The 26,899-nt window shown below is 43.7% G+C and overlaps 1 protein-coding gene across 3 annotated transcripts in view; it reads right to left on the reverse strand.

Annotated features, from left to right (window-relative positions):
- LOC124133236 (dedicator of cytokinesis protein 7-like) overlaps positions 1-26,899 on the reverse strand; it is an 81,668-nt gene that overhangs the window by 52,436 nt on the left and 2,333 nt on the right. For all 3 annotated transcript variants that reach the window (XM_048400532.1, XM_048400534.1, XM_048400533.1), the window contains exons 3-21: positions 24,340-24,515; positions 24,021-24,089; positions 21,892-22,009; positions 21,244-21,459; positions 20,790-20,875; positions 20,398-20,464; positions 19,398-19,547; positions 17,811-17,876; positions 16,989-17,184; positions 15,545-15,744; positions 14,707-14,800; positions 14,400-14,562; positions 9,677-9,794; positions 9,364-9,434; positions 4,131-4,275; positions 3,506-3,607; positions 2,516-2,602; positions 1,733-1,949; positions 1,015-1,170 (exon numbers count right to left, since the gene is read on the reverse strand). In XM_048400532.1, the coding sequence (XP_048256489.1) occupies positions 1,015-1,170; positions 1,733-1,949; positions 2,516-2,602; positions 3,506-3,607; positions 4,131-4,275; positions 9,364-9,434; positions 9,677-9,794; positions 14,400-14,562; positions 14,707-14,800; positions 15,545-15,744; positions 16,989-17,184; positions 17,811-17,876; positions 19,398-19,547; positions 20,398-20,464; positions 20,790-20,875; positions 21,244-21,459; positions 21,892-22,009; positions 24,021-24,089; positions 24,340-24,515 (2,497 nt within the window). The remainder of the gene's footprint in view (positions 1-1,014; positions 1,171-1,732; positions 1,950-2,515; positions 2,603-3,505; positions 3,608-4,130; positions 4,276-9,363; positions 9,435-9,676; positions 9,795-14,399; positions 14,563-14,706; positions 14,801-15,544; positions 15,745-16,988; positions 17,185-17,810; positions 17,877-19,397; positions 19,548-20,397; positions 20,465-20,789; positions 20,876-21,243; positions 21,460-21,891; positions 22,010-24,020; positions 24,090-24,339; positions 24,516-26,899) is intronic.

Genomic DNA, 26,899 nt, shown 5'->3' on the forward strand with positions numbered 1-26,899 from the left:
TCCATTAAATCACAAATAGCCACATAGCAAGAACACATACAAAAACTAACAAAGGATTACATTTATCTGTGTAATGTCACTACCAAGACCTGTCATTTTCAATTAGTTCATGAAACTATTACATCAACAATGGCAGTTACAGTGCTTAAAGGGGAAGTGTACACGCAAAAATCACTTTCTTTCTTTTTCTAAACAAAACGCAATTTTAGAATTAATTAGTATCTGTGTTTGAAAATATACACTAATTTTTTTTCACAGTGAAAGTAGGAAGCTCACAATAGTGTTAAAATGATATGCCGTTATGAGGCCTTCGTTTTACGAGCGAAATAGGCCTGAGTTATCCCCCTTAGATTATGACGTAATTGGTGCCAATTCAACTGGGTCCCTGTCTATTCTCAACGCAAAAGATATCAAGGACCAGTTTGCGGTAAAACAACATGGTCTACGACACACTCCGGCGCAGTAGTGACTCAGCATAACACAATTCTGGCTGACATCTGAGACGCTAGAATCACAAAACTGTACCTACACCACGTGAAGCGGCTCTAACAAAGCATGATGACGTCATAATGTTTATCAATTGGCACCAATGACGTCATATTGCAAGGGGCATAAGCCATGGTGTTTTTGTTATGGAAATAGAACACTTGGTAAATGTGAAAAATATAAATCATTTTAATGCAAAAAATATGTTAATGAAATATGATGTTTTTATATTTTTGTCTATGACACTTCTATGTTAACACTTTTAATGTGGAAATAGTACAAGAAAAATTGGTTCATTTCCGTGTGAACTTGCCCTTTAACAGCCATAAAATATACCACTCAACATTTGATAGGGATATGCTAAGTGTCTGTTGATCTGACTGGTTGTTTGGAGATGTTCTCTTATCAATAGAATGTGATTTGAGTTGGACCTATCAAATGACTGGTACATGTAGCATATAGACTGCTGTTCAGTGTTGCTGGAAAGCCAAGTCTCGTGTGTGCAAGCAAGACCTTGCTGCTACCTACTCTGTGACGAGGCAGGGCTTGGTATTTTACTGCAGTACTGGATGTAAGCGACGAGGATAGAGTTGCGGCCATTGGCGTCGTTCTTGTCCTCCAGGAGCTCCGAGCACTGCTGAACTATCTGGGCAATAGCCTCAAACGAACTTTGGCCCGTGTTTACTGCAATAAACAATCTCAGAATATCAGCTTGAACGGTTTGGTAATACAATCATAAGCTCTGCTTTGAACAGTACTTCAGATTAATCAAAGTGTGTAAAAAAAAAATCACATTTAACATAGTAATGCAATGCAAATGCACGGATATGGTACTGACAAATCATCGATAATAATCAAGACAAATAAGAGATTCTATGCAAGGAATCAGCAGATCCTGGATGCGGGATGCAACTCAGTACAGCAAATTGTGGCTCCCTAAACAAATCGAACATCCATGCCCCCACTCAAGATTATGTAATCATGGATGCCTGCTTATTGTTCTTATCCAAATGCCATACTCAGCAATATTCCAGCAATATGATCACTGCCTGTAATAAAAACATTTTTGAGCAGACAAATCAGTGATTGACATAATGAACTGGATCCCACACAATTAGGTATGTTAACATAGTTAACATGCAATAATATGCCTCCATGTTTGTATGAAATAAATACAATACCAGATGGCAGATTGACAAGGGTAATTAATTTATTATTCACATTATCACATACATATAACACCTACATATATTTCCCCCGATGACCGGTGGTCTCGCCATGAGCATGATCAGCTTGTCCAGGATGAGAGGCAGGAAGTGGATGAGGTTCTCTCCCTTGGCCTTCACAACATCCATGATGCTTCGCTTCAACTCATTCTCAAAGTGGACTTCCGTCATGCGGGGCGGGATCTTCTGTTCCTGTGCTGCGTTTATGAGATGCAGGAAGCGATCGACGTGCTCGTCCTGAAGCATGGAGAGAGTGAGTGATTGAGTTTGGCTGCTTTGTGTCTAGTTTAACGGCAGACACAGCAATATCTAATTTGAATGCACAATAAGGAGTTCTTGGCACGTCTACAAACAACAATCCTAATATTTCACAAGTATGCACAGTGACCTTGAATTAGATGAAGGTAATGAAATGTAGCTGTACAATGAAGCTCAAAACTCGCCAACCAGATGGACACGGTTTGGAGCGTCTTCACATGAATTCACTGTGAATTGTACCAAATGGATTAACAGGGGTTCAATGTATTCAAGGCAACAGTTCACTAAGGATAACGCACAACGTACAAATGACAACTGACCTTCACTGCTTATAGAGGTTATCTTCATTTTCTCCTCAGAAATTAACGACCATGACATTCTATGCAGTACAGATACTTAGTAACAAATATAAAAAAAGGATAAGCTGCACAAACTACAAACAGGAATTCTGTTCCAATTCCTCTTCATACACAGTCCTTACATTATAAATGGCATCCATCAAGGTAAAGTTATAACACTGTGACTGAGAACAACTTCGGACATACCTGAGTGTGTACGGAGGAGACGGCCTTGACGTTGACTTGGAACACACACTTCTGGTTGTCCACCCACTTCATGTTGGGCAGCTTGATCTGGGGACAGAGACAGGCCACTTAAAGGGATAAAAGACAGGAGAATCTTATTCCAAAGATGACATGCATGAAATACTAATATCCCCAGGCATATGTCTGGTCTAAGTCAAAGTTGTTGCCATGGAAACTCGAAAAATAAATTTGGCAAAATCCCAAACTATAAAAGGCACCAGTTTAACACAAGACCTACCAATGTGCCAAGTTTGGTTAAGATATCTCTTATGGTGAGTCCTGCTCTGGAAATGAAATGTGACAGACGGACAAACAGGAACCATTCCTATATCCTTCTTCCACTTTGTGGTGGGGGATAAAAATACATCGAAGATTGGTTGCCAGTTGATGAATGGGTTATTCTGTAATTATTTACATATATAAGGAGCAGTCAGATACAAAGGGGATATCTAGCTGTGCTTTAAGGATGTCTGCTGGTGTGATTGTGTGTTAACCACGTTAACTGTGCATCATGTATCTTCTCCGAGGGGCGGTTGGGTAGCCTAGTGGTTAAAGCGTTCGCTTGCATGCCGAAGACCCGGGTTCAATTCCCGACATGGGTACAATGTGTGAAGCCCATTTCTGGTGTCCCCCGCCATGATATTGCTGGAATATTGCTAAAATCGGTTTAAAACCATACTCACTCACTCTTCTCCTAAATTTCGCAGTCACTGTTATGAAGAACTTGTATATCCATAGAATTATCTCCCTTGCTCATCATACCAACTTCCAAATATCACTTAAAGGAGTTGCCACAGGGCACTTGCAGAGATGTTTAAGTGTGCCCACATGGTCAAAATACTTTCGATCCATCTTCCTATCTGGTGAATGTCATTCGATATAGCTACATAGTGAGCACATGGCATTTCGAAGCCTGTGTTAGGAAACTGTAGTTGTGTCCTTGTCACTTACATCTGGGTGCAGCATGGAGAACCGGGGAGGCGGCTTCTCCACAGAGACAGGCAGAGAGAACTCTCCAGTCTGCAGCCGGCCCTCCTTCATCAATGGCAGCCACTGAAACATCACGTTTGGTAGTTGACAACTAGCAATATTCATGACAACTTCTCACTCTATCACTCACATTACACATGGCTTCTGTTTTTACCACTTTGACTCACACGGAAGTGAGCTAGTGCAGAAATACTCAGCAGTATCCAACTATACTCACCACCAAAAGAAACGTGAAAACCATACATGTTGGTTAATACATGAAGAATTACTCACATTCAAGAGATATTAAATTGGTTCGTTGCACATACAAACCTACTGTTATGTTGCATGAACCGACACTCGTAAACACATCACATGTGATGTCATAGACCCATGTCTCAAGATGTACCATTTGTATTGTGCAGGATCAGAGTGTAAAGTTTGGAAATTATCGCGATAAGAATAAGGACACTGTGGTCACACTTGACTGATTAGTTTTGTCATGAAGTGGTACACATTTCAAACATCTCTTCATAACATAAATATTTCTCTCTATGTTTCTATGGTTCAGGTTACTTTTGGCGGTGAGTAAATTTCCCGTACTTACCGTGTAGCCAACAGGAATCTCCACGGGCGTCGGCTCGTTCTTCTTCACCTGACAGCTGATGTGGTACACGGTGAACATCAGGTGGTGCTGCTCATTCAGTCGCCCCGGCAACCGGATCTTGATCTCCTCATAAAAATCAGGGGATCTGGAGGCAGTCAAGAAATAATCATATTTCCTTGAATGCTAAACAGCAAGAATAACTTAGTGAAACCCCTAAAATTAACCTGCTCTGGAGGAGAGTAAATGGTGCCAAGCACACACATTTTTAGACATTCACTGTCAGTGAGTGAGTATGGTTTTAAGCCGATTTTGTAGAATTGTCCTATTCGGAATATTCTATAAGTAATACGTTACCACTGTTATACAGAGGCTGTTGTCTCCCACAACTGCTCTTATAGCGAAATCTTCCACAGAGATCTCAATTACCTCATGCAGCACGTGCGTAGCCACCTAGCTGCCATGTGACACCCTTCACTCTTGTCTCTTGCGAGAGCAAGTGCTCGGGGGACAGACGGGCGGGCAGCAGCCTAGTGGTAACGTATTACTTATAGAATATTTCGAATAGGAAAATTCTACAAAATACATTAACTAATACGTTACCACTGTTATACTGAGGCCGACTACCACAGTAGGCGGTGGGGAGCACTTACAACCCGAACCTGACTACTCGTGTTCCTTCCGACCAGCGGAAGTAAACAACAAGGCGGAAGCACTCGATGCGCATGCTCCCAGCTTGGCGTTACCATATAGGGATACCAAAGCACTGTCAAGCGCATACCGTAAGGCTCAATCGTCATTGCCAGAACGATTGGTGACTCCAAACGGCCCCACTGGATAGGTATTTCATCGCCGCAGCGGATGAGAACACAGTATCCGTGTGAGCTAAATCTTAGATCAGGTTAAACAGTCGAAAAGAGGGAAATTAATTTCATTCGGGCCGTATATCCCGAGAACAAGCCTACTTAAGCGTGTGTAATAGGCGCGTGACCCAAATTCAATATTGGAAAGCATGCATTACAAGGTTGCAATACACGACAGACAATTAGGTTAATAATTGTCAAATCCAAATAAAGAAACACACAGAAAGCCGCACTCACCTGTGGATGAGCGCGCTGCCTTGTGGGACCCCCACTCCCGTACCCACGGCTGTGGGAACGTTGGAGTAGACCCAGATTGACCACCGTGCAAGGTCTGAAGCCTGAGGAGTTTGGAATTGCGCCGGGCACACCCCTTAGATGGCCGCTTGTGCAGCGATCAGCGGCCCAAGACGGTGCACACCCTCCACGTCTTCATCAGAGGCCCGTCTGAGGTAATGATTGGCAAAAACCGAGTCAGAATGCCAGTAACAACCCCGCAATATTCTGTGAACAGATATATTGGAGTGTAGGGCAAATGTCGCCGCTAGCGCCCTAATCTCGTGCAGGTTTGACCCCGCTACCGGTAACCCCCAAGACCGGTACGCCAAATTGATGACAGAACGAAGCCAAAACGCAATCGAGTTGCGAGTTATGTCAACAGTGAGATTAGGGTTACAAGATATGAACAGACGGTCACGCCCTTGCCTGCGTTCATTCGAAGCCTTAAGATAATACTTAAGGGCCCTAACCGGACACAGCAATCTGTCCTCGGTATCAGCAGGAGGTAAGATTTCTTTGAGGGATCTTACAGTGAATTCTCTCTCCGTTTGGCCAAATTTCTGATTCTTAGCGATGAAGCCCATGAGCAAGCCCAGGCGGACCGCTCCTTTGTCGCCCCTATCGAATCGTACTTTGGTGACATCGAGTGCGTGTATTTCTGACAAAGAGAGAGAAGAAATGCTGTTTTCCAAGTCACATGCCGGAACGAAGCACTACCCAAGGGTTCATACGGAGCCTCCGTAAGTGATTGTAACACTAAGGAGAGATCCCAGGCCGGTGCCCGAAGGCGGCCCTTTTTAAGATCTTGCTGTTTGAAACCCTTGATAATACCTCGAATCACCGGCTCTTTTGAGAGACTGGTACCCATAGCAATGTCCCGTACCGTAGCAACGGACGAGACATATGTGGCAATGGAACCCCCGGAGAGTTTCCGGGTCTCTCGTAAGTGAGACATGAAACGAGCAATATCCTGCACAGATACCTTATCTGGCGAATGAATGTGATGTTTACAACACCACTTCGTGAAAATAGCCCAACGTGCATTATACACCTTCTGGGTAGAATCACGATGCATACTAACGTATGCCCGAGACGCCCGACGAGAAAAACCTTTACCCCTCAGACGCTTGGTGACAACATCCACACGTGCAGATTGATCTGCCCTGCTTTTGGATGAAGCTGACGGGTGTGAGGGTGGATCAGCAGATCCGGTCTCACAGGCAGTGGAAGTGGCGACTGCGTGGCCTGGGCCAGCAAGTCGGGGTACCACGATCTGTTAGGCCACATGGGCGCGATCAGTAACATTCGACAGCGAACCCCCGGCTTAGAATGAGTGGTATTAACGCCGTCGGCGGGTAAGCATAAGCGTCCATGCCCCTCCAGTCTAACACGAGAGCATCGTGATCGATCGCCCTTGGGTCCGGGACTGGTGATACAAACAACAGGAGTTGATTGTTGAACCTGGTTGCGAACAGGTCGACCATCGGACGACCCAAACGTTCGCACAGCCACTGAAACACCACTGGGTTTAGCATCCACTCCGTGGGGCTCGGATCCCAAGGCCTCGATAGAGTGTCGGCCAGTACGTTCCGCACACCTGGGATGTGACAGGCGCGTACCTGGCACGGGACACTGTCCACCAGAGCGTAAAACTCAAACGCGAGATCGAGTAGCGAGTGACTGTGGGTTCCCCCCAGTTTGTTCACATAGGACACTACCGACGATGCTTCCAGTGATTGACTGCGTTTATCACTGCCTTGAACTCGAGGCAATTGATGTGAAGACCTTGTTCGTCTGTATACAGGTTCAACGTGGCGCGGAAGGGCCGCATAGAGACACCTGATAACCCAAAAGTGAACAGTCTGTTGCACCACTAAGACTTTGGCAATCATCGCCCGAATCTTGTGCCACCGGTCTGGGGGGACAAAGAGGCGATGGGTCACCGTGTCGAACCGACCTCCGATGAACTGCAAGTTCTGTGAGGGGGTTACCTCGCTTTTGGGGAGATTGATAATCCACCCCAATTGCTCCAAGAGCTGACGTGCAAAATCGAGATGGCGTGACAGGGCGTCCGTCATTCGATTGGCCACTAGCGAGTCGTCCAGGTACGCGAAGTGCCTGCCTTGAAAGACAAACCTGAGATACTTGTGATGATCCGAGTGAATCGGAACATGCAGATAAGCATCCTTCAGGTCGATCGAAGCAAGCCAGTCGGCAGGCATGATCAGAGCTTTTAGGTCCGCTAAGGTCAACATTCTGAACTTGGGAGGCTTGTGCAGGTAAAACTCGTTGAACGATTTCAGATTGTGAATCATTCTGAGTTCGGCACTGTCTTTCTTGGGAACAAGAAATATCCTGGAGTAAAACCCCGGTGTTATTTCTGGTAGGACTAACTCCCGTACCGCCCTCTTCTCCACCAAACTGCCGATGGCATCGGCTAGGATGGGAAGATCGGCTTCCGAATAGAAACCTTCCAACGGGGAGACGGTGAGCGGCGGATCCGCTTTGAGATCTAGTCGATAGCCGTACCGAATCGTGTTGACCACCCACGGGTCGTCGAACACTTGTTCCCAATTCTCCCAGTAAGTCTGGAGTCTGGCTCCGACAGGGGAAGGGAAGGGAGGCCTGACAGGCTGCGGCAGACGCAACTGTCCAGGGCTGAATGACTCGGGTTTGCCTACGGGCCAACCGAAGCTGGCGCTGTTGGCACACGAACCCTGCAAGAGAGAGTCATTTGGAGGAGCCCTTACCGTCACGAGACGGGTTAGGCTTCCCACAGTGTCCCTTCTTCCCCTGAAAGGGCGGCAGGTTGCCCTTACTGGGGCCCTCAGAGCGGGATCTCTTCCAGGAGGAAGAAGACACCGACCCCTTGGACTTCCTGGCCGCATCCTGAGGGGGACTCCGTTTAGGGGCACCACCCAACCACCCAACCAGAGACCCAACCAGATCCAACGTATGCTGCGAAGCCGCGGCAGACGAAGCAGATTGCTGTTCTTTTAGAACACCAGGGATCCGATTATTAAATAGGGTCTGGGCAGACCAAGGCTGCGAAAGTAACACCTACTGGTTGGCAGCGTCCAACCCAGAAGAGGCAAGGTACGCTTGCCGCCTCAAAAAATGGCACGTGCCGGAAAGAAAGGCCGAAGCCCCGGCAACGTACTCAAGGGTTGCATTCAAACCGATCAAACAGTTGTAAATGCGCTGGTCTCGGTCCGTGGGGGAACCTTCGACCAGACTGGCCGCCCCCGCCAAGTAGGTGTCGCCATGTGACATAGCGAGCATGGAGTGCCGAGAGAGGGTGTCCATCTGCTGTAAAGTCGCTTGAGTGACTGTAGCAGCAGGTGGGGCACGGACACCCAACCTCTCAACATGGGCCTCTGCGGTGGGACTTGATTCCGGGAAGGCCAAGTCATGCACCGGGAACGAACCCTTTCTCCACGTGCTGCATGAGGTAATTGAGATCTTGGTGGAAGATTTGGCTATAAGAGCAGTTGTGGGGGACAACAGCCTCGGTATAACAGTGGTAACGTATTACTTAATGTAATTTAGCAATACTCCAGCAATATCATGGCGGGGTACACCAGAAATGGGCTTCAACACTTTAACTGCTAAGTTACCCGACCGCCCCTAGACATTCAGGCCTAATCATTCTCAATGGGTATTCATATGTTTTTTGCTGTATCAAACATATTTTACCCCCTTGGTTTCAGTCTACGAATTATATCATAGAAGACATTTTATTAGTTATTCCTTAAGTTTGTCACAAGTTGCATTGTTCACAGAAGCTATATGTTATACAGCAAGTTGGAGGTAGCACTTTTGTCCATTATTCGCTGCAGTAGAGTTCGTGTATGGGTGATGCCAGTATTTGGTCAATGTATTTAGATACGGGAAATACAAGAACACAAACACAAAAGGTCACATTGGGTTAATGTGCGCCAGTTTTTACCAGTTACACTAAGGGGTATTTGAAGTTTTACATGCATATGACAAGCAACTTGAAAAGTCATTTGGGTAATGGTCAACTACTTTTTTCAGTTTATCTGGATGTTTGCCATGGTTCTGAGTGGACACATGTACAAGCGGTGAGTACTGACTTGTTGTGGTAGGTGACCGCTGTGTAGGCTTCTCGGGTCAACTCCGGGCAGCTCGACTTGCCGAATATCACCTGAAACATTCATAGACAGGTAACAGCATCACGGTCTGAAAGTATTTGTCTCAGTGATTCATCAGGCATAGGATGAAGGAGTCTTGAGTCCAATCAGCATGAGGCATCCCTTGGGTGCCTGGATGGTGTGTGATGTAGGGAGGACAACTGATTGGTGTGTGATGTAGGGAGGACAACTGATTGGTGTGTGATGTACAGAGGACAACTGATTGGTGTGTGTTGTACAGAGAGAGGACACTTACCGGTATGGCGTGCACCTCATCCTCTCCCACCATGTACTGGATCTTGACGGCTAGGTTCCGAGCCGAGCCCTGACGGTTTGTAAAGTTCAGGTACTTGGGGTACACAAACAGCAGATTTCTGCAGAAAAAAACAATAGAGACTAAAATAACACATCATTGTCCTGGTAGATGTGGGGTATTTAGGACTGTACTGTACTGTACTGTACATGATATACTGCCAACTTATTTTTTGTGCTGTACTGCTGACTTACTTGTACGTGCTGTACTGCTGACTTACTTGTACGTGCTGTACTGCCGACTTACTTGTACGTGCTGTACTGCTGACTTACTTGTATGTGCTGTACTGCCGACTTACTTGTATGTGCTGTACTGCCGACTTACTTGTATGTGCTGTACTGCCGACTTACTTGTACATGATATACTGCTGACTTACTTGTACGTGCTGTACTGCTGACTTACTTGTACGTGCTGTACTGCCGACTTACTTGTACATGATATACTGCTGACTTACTTGTACGTGCTGTACTGCCGACTTACTTGTACATGATATACTGCTGACTTACTTGTACGTGCTGTACTGCTGACTTACTTGTACGTGCTGTACTGCCTACTTACTTGTACGTGCTGTACTGCTGACTTACTTGTACGTGCTGTACTGCCGACTTACTTGTACGTGCTGTACTGCCGACTTACTTGTACGTGCTGTACTGCCGACTTACTTGTACATGATATACTGCTGACTTACTTGTACGTGCTGTACTGCTGACTTACTTGTACATGATATACTGCTGACTTACTTGTACGTGCTGTACTGCCGACTTACTTGTACATGATATACTGCTGACTTACTTGTACGTGCTGTACTGCCGACTTACTTGTACGTGCTGTACTGCCGACTTACTTGTACATGATATACTGCTGACTTACTTGTACGTGCTGTACTGCTGACTTACTTGTACATGATATACTGCTGACTTACTTGTATGTGCTGTACTGCCGACTTACTTGTACGTGCTGTACTGCCGACTTACTTGTACATGATATACTGCTGACTTACTTGTACGTGCTGTACTGCTGACTTACTTGTACGTGCTGTACTGCCGACTTACTTGTACGTGCTGTACTGCCGACTTACTTGTACATGATATACTGCTGACTTACTTGTACGTGCTGTACTGCCGACTTACTTGTACATGATATACTGCTGACTTACTTGTACGTGCTGTACTGCCGACTTACTTGTACATGATATACTGCTGACTTACTTGTACGTGCTGTACTGCCGACTTACTTGTACATGATATACTGCTGACTTACTTGTACGTGCTGTACTGCCGACTTACTTGTACATGATATACTGCTGACTTACTTGTACGTGCTGTACTGCTGACTTACTTGTACGTGCTGTACTGCCGACTTACTTGTACATGATATACTGCTGACTTACTTGTACGTGCTGTACTGCCGACTTACTTGTACGTGCTGTACTGCCGACTTACTTGTACGTGCTGTACTGCTGACTTACTTGTACGTGCTGTACTGCCGACTTACTTGTACATGATATACTGCTGACTTACTTGTACGTGCTGTACTGCCGACTTACTTGTACGTGCTGTACTGCCTACTTACTTGTACATGATATACTGCTGACTTACTTGTACGTGCTGTACTGCCGACTTACTTGTACGTGCTGTACTGCCGACTTACTTGTACATGATATACTGCTGACTTACTTGTACGTGCTGTACTGCCGACTTACTTGTACGTGCTGTACTGCTGACTTACTTGTACGTGATATACTGCTGACTTACTTGTACGTGCTGTACTGCCGACTTACTTGTACATGATATACTGCCGACTTACTTGTACATGATATACTGCTGACTTACTTGTACGTGCTGTACTGCTGACTTACTTGTACATGATATACTGCTGACTTACTTGTATGTGCTGTACTGCCGACTTACTTGTACGTGCTGTACTGCCGACTTACTTGTATGTGCTGTACTGCCGACTTACTTGTATGTGCTGTACTGCCGACTTACTTGTACATGATATACTGCTGACTTACTTGTACGTGCTGTACTGCCGACTTACTTGTACATGATATACTGCTGACTTACTTGTACGTGCTGTACTGCCGACTTACTTGTACATGATATACTGCTGACTTACTTGTACGTGCTGTACTGCCAACTTACTTGTACGTGCTGTACTGCCGACTTACTTGTACATGATATACTGCCGACTTACTTGTACGTGCTGTACTGCCGACTTACTTGTACATGATATACTGCCGACTTACTTGTACGTGCTGTACTGCCGACTTACTTGTACATGATATACTGCCGACTTACTTGTACGTGCTGTACTGCCGACTTACTTGTACATGATATACTGCTGACTTACTTGTACATGATATACTGCTGACTTACTTGTACGTGCTGTACTGCCGACTTACTTGTACGTGCTGTACTGCCGACTTACTTGTACATGATATACTGCCGACTTACTTGTACGTGCTGTACTGCCGACTTACTTGTACATGATATACTGCTGACTTACTTGTACGTGCTGTACTGCTGACTTACTTGTACGTGCTGTACTGCCGACTTACTTGTACATGATATACTGCTGACTTACTTGTACGTGCTGTACTGCCGACTTACTTGTACGTGCTGTACTGCCGACTTACTTGTACATGATATACTGCCGACTTACTTGTACGTGCTGTACTGCCGACTTACTTGTACATGATATACTGCCGACTTACTTGTACGTGCTGTACTGCCGACTTACTTGTACGTGCTGTACTGCCGACTTACTTGTACATGATATACTGCCGACTTACTTGTACGTGCTGTACTGCCGACTTACTTGTACATGATATACTGCCGACTTACTTGTACGTGCTGTACTGCCGACTTACTTGTACATGATATACTGCTGACTTACTTGTACGTGCTGTACTGCCGACTTACTTGTACGTGCTGTACTGCCGACTTACTTGTACGTGCTGTACTGCTGACTTACTTGTACGTGCTGTACTGCCGACTTACTTGTACATGATATACTGCTGACTTACTTGTACGTGCTGTACTGCTGACTTACTTGTACATGATATACTGCTGACTTACTTGTACGTGCTGTACTGCCGACTTACTTGTACATGATATACTGCTGACTTACTTGTACGTGCTGTACTGCTGACTTACTTGTACATGATATACTGCTGACTTACTTGTACGTGCTGTACTGCCGACTTACTTGTACATGATATACTGCTGACTTACTTGTACGTGCTGTACTGCCGACTTACTTGTACGTGCTGTACTGCCGACTTACTTGTACGTGCTGTACTGCTGACTTACTTGTACGTGCTGTACTGCCGACTTACTTGTACATGATATACTGCTGACTTACTTGTACGTGCTGTACTGCTGACTTACTTGTACATGATATACTGCTGACTTACTTGTACGTGCTGTACTGCCGACTTACTTGTACATGATATACTGCTGACTTACTTGTACGTGCTGTACTGCCGACTTACTTGTACGTGCTGTACTGCCGACTTACTTGTACATGATATACTGCTGACTTACTTGTACGTGTTGTACTGCCGACTTACTTGTACGTGCTGTACTGCTGACTTACTTGTACGTGATATACTGCTGACTTACTTGTACGTGCTGTACTGCCGACTTACTTGTACATGATATACTGCCGACTTACTTGTACGTGATATACTGCTGACTTACTTGTACGTGCTGTACTGCTGACTTACTTGTACGTGCTGTACTGCCGACTTACTTGTACATGATATACTGCCGACTTACTTGTACGTGCTGTACTGCTGACTTACTTGTACATGATATACTGCTGACTTACTTGTACGTGCTGTACTGCTGACTTACTTGTACGTGCTGTACTGCTGACTTACTTGTACGTGCTGTACTGCCGACTTACTTGTACATGATATACTGCCGACTTACTTGTACGTGCTGTACTGCCGACTTACTTGTACGTGCTGTACTGCTGACTTACTTGTACGTGCTGTACTGCCGACTTACTTGTACATGATATACTGCCGACTTACTTGTACGTGCTGTACTGCTGACTTACTTGTACGTGCTGTACTGCCGACTTACTTGTATGTGCTGTACTGCCGACTTACTTGTACATGATATACTGCTGACTTACTTGTACGTGCTGTACTGCCGACTTACTTGTACATGATATACTGCTGACTTACTTGTACGTGCTGTACTGCTGACTTACTTGTATGTGCTGTACTGCCGACTTACTTGTATGTGCTGTACTGCTGACTTACTTGTACGTGCTGTACTGCCGACTTACTTGTATGTGCTGTACTGCTGACTTACTTGTACGTGCTGTACTGCTGACTTACTTGTATGTGCTGTACTGCCGACTTACTTGTACGTGCTGTACTGCTGACTTACTTGTATGTGCTGTACTGCCGACTTACTTGTATGTGCTGTACTGCTGACTTACTTGTACGTGCTGTACTGCCGACTTACAAGTATGTGCTGTACTGAAGACTTACTTGTACGTGCTGTACTGCCGACTTACTTGTACGTGCTGTACTGCCGACTTACTTGTATGTGCTGTACTGCTGACTTACTTGTACGTGCTGTACTGCCGACTTACAAGTATGTGCTGTACTGAAGACTTACTTGTACGTGCTGTACTGCCGACTTACTTGTACGTGCTGTAAGGTATGAACACCTCCTTGGCTGGGAACTCAGTGACCTCCTTGGTAGGGCGGCCCTTGTCGTCGGGGTAGGGCTCCACCTTCCACAGCTCGGGGGTGAGGTTGTAGCGGGGCTCCTCTGGGCAGGGGGACACATCAAGCTTTAATGTTGCTGGAGAAAACACAAGAGCATCAGTGAAATTGAATCATTACAAAAACAAGAGGGAAGAGAGAAAGGCAATTGGATAAAGGTTGTACTGACATCACAGCAATGTCTTAACCAGTTCAATGTGTGCAGCATTGATAGATGTCTCACCTGGAATGCACTTAACTCTCTTCAGGACAGATGATGGACGTTTGAGGTCGGCCAGGAACTTGTACAGATCATCATCACTCAGCTTGTCACTCTCCTTGACACACAATAAAACAATGAATACAAAACATTTTAAACAAAAGTGAGGAGACGATACACAGGTGCATCCGTGGACAGCCATTTTTACTTGCCCATACAAGTATCAATCAATGTAACACACAAATAATTATCAATTTTAACCTTAAATGTTTGCTTTAATCACTTTTACACCAACGAACACTGATTAGAAATGAAAACTTAAATATTTCGATCCATCGTGCCATAATTAACACGGGCACACACTCCATGGTGTATCAAATATTATCAACGCAGTTGACATAGAGTTACCTCCCTTCTAGTGCATCAGCTATGTCTAACAACTGATTGGCTAAGTGGCCTGGCAGTGTTTAATCATGCCACAATTTAGTTTTGTGATTCTTTGACAATTCAAAGGTGGCAAGATTTATGATTCTTTAGTGATAAACACCAAGAGTGAGTGAATGAGTGAGTTGGGTTTAACGCCGCTTTTAACATTGTTCCAGTTATATCACGGCATGTCAGCTTAATGTGGGAGGAAAGCTTGAAGTCATGCAAGTCTCAGACGTTTACCACTTAGGTGAAACCCATGAGCACGGGTATGGTGCTGACAGACCTAGAAACATAATCGGGGCGAACCGGGATTCGAACCCACAATCATATGTTTCTGGCGTTTAAGGGATGCAACTCTGCACAGCGAATCACAGAGACTTGGTCAACTGGGCCACCCGTGCCCCTGATACACACCCTGACTGAGAGCACCCACCTGCTTGAAGAAGCTGGAGACGGTGAGCGTGACAGGTCTGAAGTTGTCTAGACTTGCTCCATAGCTCTCTGGGGACCAACTACGTCTCTTCTCATAACCAGCTCGACCACGGTCAATTGAGCCCCGACGTCCAGCTAGTAGGTCATCCTTGGACTGTTTCCGGAATCCCGAGAACTGACCCCCAACTCCACTCCGCCGATCTGCGCATACAGCATTACATATCCATACCTGCTATTGATACCATTTGCCTCATGTGCTACATTAACATTAGTGGTCAACATGCTAAGCAGGTCTTCCAACATGGAAACATCTAGAAACATGCTTCCTGTATTTGTCAACATCAGTTTCCGACATATCTCTTGTTATTCAATTTGAACATCAGTATGTTGGTTGGTTGTTTTACGCCGCACTCAGCAATATTCCAGCTACATGGCAGCAGTTTGTAAATAATCGAGTCTGGACCAGACAATCCAGTGATTAATATCATAAACCTTAATCGATGCAATTGAGATCGATGACATGCTTCAACCAAGGCAGCGAGCCTGACCACCCGATCCCGTTCGTCGCCTCTTACATCAAGCATAGTCGCCTTTTACGGCAAGCATGGGTTGCTGAAGACCTATTCTACCCCAGATATCTTCACGGGTCAACATCAGTATGTATGATGATACGTATGTACACAGAATTACCAGAAGTTGACAATCAAGATAAGGTTATTCCTTGAAAAACACTCTTTACAGGGATTTTTCTTTGAGTAGGATTCCAAACTATGTACCCTTGTCAGTCAAAATGGAAAAAAATTGTAATAAAGTTCTCATTTTTGATTATAAGTATTTTAACAAAAAGCCACTTCCTCTATGTGGGTCCTGTTATCAGTGAAACACAAGTCATTCATGAGTGAACACAACTAGATCTACATGAATTAGGAAAACATGATTTCCCATTTTGAATTTTTTACTGACATTTGCCACAGACTTGGGGCCAAGTATCGACCCCTGACCTGGTCTAGGTAAATACCTGGTTTAAAAGATAAACTCAGAAGTGAGGCGTTAGTACAGCCAGTGTCCTCACACATACACCTAATACAGACCTAGCTCAAAGTCGAATAAAACCTTGGCAGTGGCTGTTGTGTTTGTTTGTAGTTTGTTTGTAGTTTATGATACAGTCAGCAATAATCCAGCCATATCACAGTGGACTGCATATAATCAAGTCTGGACTACCCAGTGACTGATACTATAAACAACACCCCCCACCATGGGGGCTTCATGCCATGAAATAAACCAGGACCCAAGAGTCTCGACACTGATTCAATTCAGTTTCCCCTTGACAACCATTAGTGCTGGGACCTATTCTAACCAGCTTCTCCAAGTGGCTTGAATATGAAACTGTGGCAGCGAGCTGACCATTTTAAGACCCATCATCTCATACAATGAATGTTCCTCACCCAGACTGGCGGCTCGGGACGAGGGGGACTCGTGGTCTATGGACTTCTCAACAGATGCCTCCCTCTCCAGGCTGTTGCTTTGCCCCCCTACGATGTTCATCAGGTAGATGGCCGTCCAGGCAAACGGCATACGGTACTTGCCGAGGCGATCACAAAACTGAGTAGCCTGTGTGCGGTACTTTTCTTCTTTAGCAGACTGAAACAAGAAGGTGAACATCCGCCACTGCCATTTTATCAAATTTTCTCACAGTAACTGGTTATCATTAAATGTAAGTGAGTGAGTGAGTATGGTTTTACGCCATTTTTAGCAATATTCCAGCAACATCACAGCGGGGGACACCAGAAATGGGCTTCACACATTGTACCCATGTCGGGAATCGAACCCGGGTCTTCAGCGTGACGAGCGAACGCTTTAACCACTAGGCTACCCGACCGCCCCCATTAAATGTTAAGCACATATAACATGTCAACATGGTTAAGTCAAAGATGCCACTACAGGGCCCAAATGACACATACATCACTGCCATGAGTGAGTGAGTGAGGTTAAGACACTTCAGTTACATCATTGTGTGTCAGCTTGATGTGTGAAGAAAAGCACAGGTAGGGTGCTGACAAATCTAGGAACATAATCAGGGCAAACTGCAGGGTTGCAGCTCTGCACACAATATAGACACCTGCCACCAAATGCAATTTTGAAATTTCACCAATCATCTTAAATGGCTTATGTACATGTATGTTGGCGTTGTCCAGCTCAGTGCCACATATTTCTGCCCCTGTTCTGCCCTGGGCCAGGGACACTACATCTGGACTCCTCCTCCTTACCTTATCCTCCTTCATGTAGGGCTCCGCACACTCGCTGATATCCCCCTGCTGCAGGACCTTCTCCAGCTGCAAACACAACACACAGCGTCAACACAACACACAGCGTCAACACAACACACAGCGTCAACACAACACACAGCGTCAACACACAACACACAGCATCAACACAACACACAGCATCAACACAACACACACAGCGTCAACACAACACACACAGCGTCAACATAACAGACAGCGTCAACACAACACACACAATGTCAACACAACACACACAGCATCAACACAACACACACAGCATCAACACAACACACACAGCATCAACACAACACACACAGCATCAACACAACACACACAACATCAATATATCATAGGTCAACACAACACACATGTCAACACAACAAACACAGTATCAACACAACACACACAACATCAATATATCATAGGTCAAAACAACACACACAGTGTCAACACAACACACAGCGTCAACACAACACACAGCGTCAACACAACACACAGTGTCAACACAACACACAGCGTCAACACAACACACAGTGTCAACACAACACACAGTGTCAACACAACACACACAGCATCAATATAACATAGGTCAACACAACACACACAGCGTCAATATAACATAGGTCAACACAACACACATGTCAACACAACACACAGTGTCAACACAACACACACAGTGTCAACACAACACACACAACATCAATATATCATAGGTCAACACAACACACATGTCAACACAACACACACAGTATCAACACAACACACACAGCATCAACACAACACACACAGCATCAACACAACACACACAGTGTCAACACAACACACACAGCATCAACACAACACACACACAGTCAAAACAACACACACAGTGTCAACACAACACACAGCGTCAACACAACACACAGTGTCAACACAACACACACAGCATCAATATAACATAGGTCAACACAACACACACAGCGTCAATATAACATAGGTCAACACAACACACAGACTCAACACAACACACAGCGTCAACACAACACACAGAGCGTCAACACAACACACACAGCATCAACACAACACACACAGTGTCAACACTACACACACAGCATCAACAATAGTGATTATTGATCTGTTTCCATTTGTTTCAAGGATAAACTCATAGATCACAAGTCCATCATAATAACAAAAAGAAAACAAAACAAATTTCAGCTGCATACTAAACAAACTAGATAAGAAACATATCTGTTATCTAAAACATTTTATAAGGTGTAAGAGGTTGAATAAATTATGCTGAATTTTGAGTCTATCTGTGTATACATGTAACATCCCATCAGCATCCAAACACAAGGGTGAATGAAAGCAAACGCCAAACTACATATCCTGTCATTAAAGGAGCATCTACTCAAACTTCAAAAAGGTTTACATTGGCGGTTTGCCTCGCAACATTCACCATGCTGACAGCCTTCAGCCTCACCATACTTCTACCATAACATAAGTCGGGGGCACAATCCCATCTGCATAAATGATAGGCTGTGGTTTGGATCCACCATAGATGTAGGAGTGTAGGGGTGTATGAGGCGTTACCTTGACAACGAGGAACACATCATTGGTCGGGTAGGTGATGCTGAAGTTGCAGCCGCGACTGAGGGTGGAGATGTCCTGATGCGGCACATGCATGTGGATCATCCGCTTCAGGTGGTCCGAGTTCATGTCAAAGTGGAATGTCTCCGAGATCTGGACATAATAAACTGTGATTAGTTACGCTGAAAAATTCATCAGCATAAACTTGACTTCAGACACTTCAAAGTAAAGTGTTTGCTGTTTAAGTCCACACTCAGCAATATTCCAGCTACATGATGGCAACCTGTAAATAGATGTCTTGACCAGCCAATCCAGTGATTGACATTTTGAGCAACGATGCATGCCGTCGGGGGACGAGGACATATAACCATGAGCCTCACCTCCCGATCAACTCATAGACTTTCGAGATCAATTCTAAACAGGTATCCTTGGGAGGGAGGCATGCTGTGAGTGAGTACGGTTTTGCATCACTTTTAGCAACATTCCAGCCTTATCATAGGGACACCGAAAATGGACTTCACACACTGTTGGTTGGTTGGTTGGTTTGTTGTTTAACGCCGCACTCAGCAATATTCCAGCTATATGACGGCGGTCTGTAAATAATCGAGTCTGGACCAGACAATCCAGTAATTGATATCATGAGTATCAATCCACGCAATTGGGATCGATGACATCAACCAAGTCAGCGAGCCTGAGCACCCGATCCCGAGAGTCACCTATTACGACAAGCACAGTCACTCACACACTGTACTCATGAGGGGAATAGAACCCAGGTTCATGGTGTGACAAGCCAACACTTTAACCATAAAGCTACCCCTTCGCCCACACTATGAATACTGACTGACATTTCCATTTAGAATGGGTTCTTGAAACAACAACCTACTTCATGTCTTTGAAACTTAGGAATCTCATACACTTGAACTTAAATGTCAAAGTTGAAGACTTAGATCTAAATACCATCGTATCAATCAAGGGCAGATAATCCCCAATCGAATCCACTCACCTTCTTCCTCTCCCGAGCATCGTACAAAGCGAGTGTAACAAAGATGGGCTCAACCTCCATCTCCAGTCTGCAACACAGCAATATACATGAAAACCTGAGCAAAAGACATAATTAACAATTTCTCTTAATCAGTAAAGTGACACTGGTCCTGAATGTGTACCACTTAGGTGAGACTAAACACAGCTAATCAACACCATGATCGGGGAGACCCTGTCATTACCAGTTTAAGAGAATTCATACTGTACATTGGAGACGTGGAGTTAAAAATCTGTTATTCATGTTATTATTTAAATGTTCAAAAGAATCATATTTCTTCAACTGTAAAGATATGTTTTACATGTAGATTTTCCTATAATATATTCTGATAAGTACGACACTACACGCAGACTTACGACAGTTGTAGACATTTGACGTGTATTCGGTGTCCGAAGTGTTCTTTGGGCGTCTCCATAGGGGCTCGTCTCTCAATACACTCCTCCTGATAATTAAACAGGGATCAAACTTTGACACGCATTGCCGAACAAAGTGATACCGCATACAAGGGAGCTTTCATTGACCAGCGGGGACTTCTGGTACAGACGAACAACAATGTGGCAACATCTGTATCAGAAAACATTCCTAGAGACAACAACGTACTAACTTAGAAAATATTTCTAGATGATTGTTTTCCCCTCTGAGTCGTCCTGTTGGCAGAGTGTTACATCAAGGTTTGATCACTGAAGACTAGGCCAACAGTACCTACTTCACAGATTCATATTTCCAACAATCAAACACAATTAGACTTTCATGTTACTCCAGCCAGAAAGTGATCAACTTGATTTGAATGAGTTATCTCCCTTGTCTCACCTCTTCCTGTGGTGGAAACAGACTAAAGATATTGTCCTGTCTGTTCTGCTGGCGCTGGTTCTCGTTATTGTGGTCGACATCGTCGTATGACATGCGCTGGAACAGGTTGGGCAGGAGAGCATCTGCCTGACTCTGTTTCAGATCGAATATACTACTGGCCCAGCTGCCACGAGGAGTCTCGTTTAAGTGGAGGGACTGACGCTTGTTGCTCTCTTGCTGTAAAAGTCATATCATGTTTTACACATACTGAGAGATGCAGAGAGTGAGGGAATAGCTTTAAAAATTAACTTGAAGGCTGCATTTTTTAGCTTGAAGTAAAAGCCATTTAACGACTATGAGGAACTAGCTTCAACAACATGCAAAAGAGAGAGAGAGAGAGAGAGAGAGAGAGAGAGAGAGAGAGAGAGTGAGAGAGAGAGAGAGAGAGAGAGAGAGAGGGTGTGTGTGTGTGTGTGTGTGTGTGTGTGTGTGTGTGTGTGTGTGTGTGTGTGTGTGTGTGTGTTATTGCTGTTTTCATTATGGCATTACTGCATCAAAGAAGGTAGAATCTTGCTGTTAGAATAAGGCTTAGCTATCTGTAAGGATGAGTCAATGCTGTGTCTACAAGCATTCCCAGTGGCCTGCATGCATAAAGCCGAAGACAAATACCTTTTCTTGCTCCGGAGGCATCTCGTCCATGTCATCAATCTCATACTCTTGATGTATGATGCCATCTCGGTCGGCCAGTTTCTCCTTGCTGTGGAAACTGGAGCTGTACCTCTGGTATCTACAAAGTAGGCCACCATACATTGATCATGTTCATAATCACATTTCATCCCAAATTCCTGAACTTATTGGTAAGGAATGTGACTATTAGTAAATGTCATTTTTAGTTTAAAAAAACACGTTTGTTGAAATGTGTCCCTGATGGATGTCACCGATGAGGTTTTCGTTTGTCATAATTGAACTTAATAACTTATTGAACTGAATAATAATAATAATAATAATTTCATGTTCATTTCCAGGTTTTGTTCATTTTCATGTTTATGAATTGCCTTGATATTTACCTTAACTCTTTCAACACCAGTCAACCAGAAGTGTTTACTGCTGGGACACCGAGTTCCCAGAGACTCTTGTGTGATAGATGAAGCCAACATTTATCAAAGAAAATACCTGCTTGTAAAATATATTTGCTTCTACATGTTATACACCATTTGAAAGGTCTGATCCTATGGTTTATAAATATGAAAGTTATGTTTTTCACATTATTTAAAATAATGCATTTACAACTTAATTAAATTTGTTGTAAATAAAAAATGTACGCTAACACGTTGTTAACATCCAGATTAAGGACCAAGGAAGCGAAAACTTGACGATTTTCGGCAAATATATGATTTCATAATATCCACGTACCTATTTCTGTTTTATTTTCATTGTTTACGTAATTGGAAAATCATTTTAAAAAGAATTATAAACAGTTTCTGTCATCACCCATTTCCCGATAACAGCGACTGTCCGCTCAGTAAAATGAAGAAATACCCCCGTTTTCGAAGTTTCGTATGAATAACACGTTCGTCGAAGAACAGCATATGACACATCGCTGGAAAGCTTATTCCTTCATCTACACGCACGTAACATCGACTGGTTTTTTTTTGTAGTAATAACAAGCGATTTCATTGGATTAAAATTGGTTTCTAATGACGCTTTCTTGCTGAAATCTGCTACAAGTTTCGTGATTGGTCAATTTTGAGCACGTGACCTAAGGCAGCCAATCAAATCACAGCTGTGATACCAAGCTCGTGTTCGATAAATTACAGTAGTTTGCGAAAGAATTTTGTTAAATTGTGTTATTCTGAACGTTTTGAGCAGGAAATCACGATATATATTAAAAATATGGAACTTCGTGAATGTATCGTGCTAGGTTACGAGCTGTGACAAAGATTTTTCATACATATATTTTTGCATTAAACATCGTGTCCGAGCCGAGAATTCATAGCGACGAAAGCCGAGATGTCATTTGACTTACATTACACGCGATCACACAAAAAGATGGAAATAATAACTTAGATGTAAGTTTGATTACTTTAAGATATATTTTTGTTGATTTTATTTATTACTTTGTATAATATATTTAAAGATTTGTTTAAAACGTCTTTATTTTCCTCTTTGACGTGTTCGATGTGGACCCGTTGTCGAAATGTGTGTCCGAGAATTTTATTTTCAATAACAACGCGAGAAATAGTGAATAATTTTTTAATTTAACGATAAAAAATGTTAAATTGATATGGAATATGTATTTCAGACATTGTGAAATGTGATAGATTTAATAAATGAATGACATTACAGGTAGGTCCATAAAAATACATACTATTTTGACGTGACTACGGCTTGGCCGGATAACCGGCCTGCGGTGTCTGGGGACTCGATGCTTCTTGGCCGGATAACCGGCCTACGGTGTTGAAAGAGTTAAGCTTTATTCATATTGAACCATACAAATTCATAGTCATTTATTCTGTTTATTTCAAGCTTCATCGCACTGTTTGAAAATAGTCACATCACATGTTTCTATATTTGTAGCATCAAACAAACATGGCGGATGTGTATCTAGTATTCTGGAGGTGTACCAAGAACACGTTGAACAATATTACATTCCTATTACTAAGTAGGAGTGTCCGGGGATGCCTAAAGATGCAAGGCCTTTACAACTTACAGGTCATCAATGGTTAAGCCACAAACACAGTTGACAGAAAGTCACTATTTGTAACTATAACATGGAGTCCTGATGTGCTCCTTCTTACCTGCGTGTGACAACTGTGTAATCCGATGTGTATCGCTGCACACAGTCCTTGACTATTGGGTCCAGATCACTATGGAGAGAGAGAGAGTGACAGTGTATCACGCCAGGGAGCAGGGGACCCAACATATAACTCAGCACAACCACAGATGCCAGGCCTAATTGAAACTATGGAGTATGGAGTGGGTATAAAAGAGTAATCATGTAAAAAAGAATACTTTTAACAGTACCAAGTTCAACTTCTGAAGTAATATTGGTGCAATATCGGTGTACATGCAATAAGTTCCCGGGCACACAATTGTAAACACAAATTCTACACTTACCTTGATTCAGGAACGACTGGTGTGACAGTGCGACTTGTTTTGGGCACTGTATGGACATCGATGTCATCTTCTGGGTACAACAGTAGGTCCTTGAAGGGATCACGTTCGATGAGGCACTGGTTTTGTATAACAAAGTCCTCAAAATCTGGAGGTTCAATCCCATCATTTGCGAGTGTCTGTTAGAAAAGAAAATGTATTAGCTGAGATGTACATCTGAGGTATCATGCTGTCAGGTCAAAATCAAGTGGGTGCAGAACAGACAGGAGGCTTCACATAGATTTCTCTGCACATAAAACATGCACATGAATACTGTTTGACCCAATGAAAGAAAACTATTTATCATGTTTCAACCCGCTGGTATGTGTTGAAAATTTGTAATCTGTAATAACCTTTGGGTGTCAGTGTTCTGATTTGTAAAACTTTGGGCTAACCTCCTCAGTCTTACCAACTTAAGTCACTGCTTCCTTTAGGTTCTACGATCGCAACCAAAGTCTCGAAGTCATGTTTCATCCCTTACATAATCAGGGATACGAACCCACGAACCTAGAATTCTGGTGTGCCAAAGAGACACAACCCTGTACTATGAATTGCCCCCTGTCTGTGTCCTGTCTGTGCCCCGTCTGTACCCCCTGTCTGAACTCCCTGTCTGTACCCCCTGTTTGTACCTCCTGTCTTGACCCCCTGTCTGGACCCCCTCTTTGTATCCCCTGTCTGGACTCCCTGTCTGTACCTCCTGTCTGTACCCCCTGTCTATACTCCTTGCCTGTACCCCCTGTTTGTACTCCCTGTCTGTATCCCGTCTGTACTCTGTCTGTACCCTGTCTGTACCCCCTGTCTGTACCCCGTCTGAACCCCCTGTTTGTACTCCCTGTCTGTATCCCGTCTGTATCCCCTGTCTGGACTCCCTGTCCATTTCAAACCAAGTCACATACTACCAGCCACATAAGTATGATAAGTGGCTCATTTTGTGGCAACCATATTCACTAGTTAGATAATTTTGAAATCCTGACCCAGACTGATCATGCTGATATGGAAATAAACAAGTGTACAACGTGGAGAATGTGTATTTTGCATTGTCATTGGCTAATAATAATGCCCTTAAATTCTCTAATCATCATGATCATGATTATGTTTACGTTAGTTTGGCACCAACATCCAAATGTATAACATGAGGTCTTCAAATGATAGCGGTGCAATATCATACCAGTCGATTCTACAAACAAGCAGTACAGTAATTATTGGCTTGAGAAACGTTTTGTCTGGTACTCATAAGTTCTGATAATGACCAGTACTGTACTCATATGGTTGCAAAATTATCTGCAGCAGGGATTGAAACAAAAAAGGAAAAGATTTGTGCAAAATATTGGTTCAACTATTCCTTTTGACATGTTTGATCACGTTGATGTGTTTGAACATGTCACATCAAAAAGATACATCACTAATTTCCATGATAGTGAGAGTGGTAACAATATGTTCAATGTATTGTCAAGCGTTAAACCTGAAAGCCACAGGGTCATTGTCTATGTCAAAACCTGATAACACCAATGTTAAACTTAAACATCTAGGGCATCCTAATTCTAGATGTCCAAGAGACAAATAGTACAGCAGCAATACTCAATGAGCAGTGTTCGACACCGGTCTTCTGGTCCGAGTCAACATATTTCCTTGAGCATGTTGAGGACCAGCAAAATTAAACAAATGCTGGTCCGGTGGTCTAGTGAGTGAGTGTGAGTGAGTGAGTTTGGTTTTACGCCGCTTTTTGCAATATTCCAGCAATATCACGGGCGGGGACACCAGAAATGTGCTTCACACATTGTACCCATGGCGGGAATCGAACCCGGGTCTTTGGCGTGAAGAGCGAACGCTTTAACCACAAGGCTACCCGACCGCCCCTTGGTCTAGTGTTATTTCGGGGATGAACAAAGTAATCTAAGTCTGTACAACTTTCGAAATCAGCAATCGACTCTAAACTCGAAACAAAACCAGCCACCTAAACAACACTATGTGGTACAGTGGTTGCCTTATTGACTGGCTTCTCATTCCAATTATGCACACTCACTTGTAGGAACATAGTAAAGTATCTATGATTTAAGACCTTTTTGGGTCAGAGCGATTGTGTTTAGTAGAGATCCAACAGGACCAGTAGATTTTCTATGTGCTGGTCCTTTGGACCACTGACAAAGTTTGGCCATCGTCAAACACTGAATGAGGCCCCTTCATCATGTTCACATAGAACACAGATAATAAGTATGCCTTTACAAAACTATCAGCATGATCAGTAGTGTTCAATAGGGCTGGCTAAAAAGATCAATCATTGGAATTATCGTCGATGGTAAGAACTATCAAGGATTTTCTAGATGAAATTATTGTCATCGTTTATAACTTACATAAACTATTACGATGAAATAAAGTTTAGATTTACTGAAACAGACTTGTTATTGTCAATAATGTCAATTGTCGAAGATGGAAAGCAATTGTTTTTCGTAACATCTCAAATGTCCACAAAACAATCTATGTATAAATGCGTCACTGCTCACCAGTGCTGTGACATGTGTTGATT

Source organism: Haliotis rufescens, unplaced genomic scaffold (genome assembly GCF_023055435.1).
Source record: "Haliotis rufescens isolate VD_foot unplaced genomic scaffold, xgHalRufe1.0.p SCAF_2, whole genome shotgun sequence".
NCBI classification, from domain to species: domain Eukaryota; kingdom Metazoa; phylum Mollusca; class Gastropoda; order Lepetellida; family Haliotidae; genus Haliotis; species Haliotis rufescens.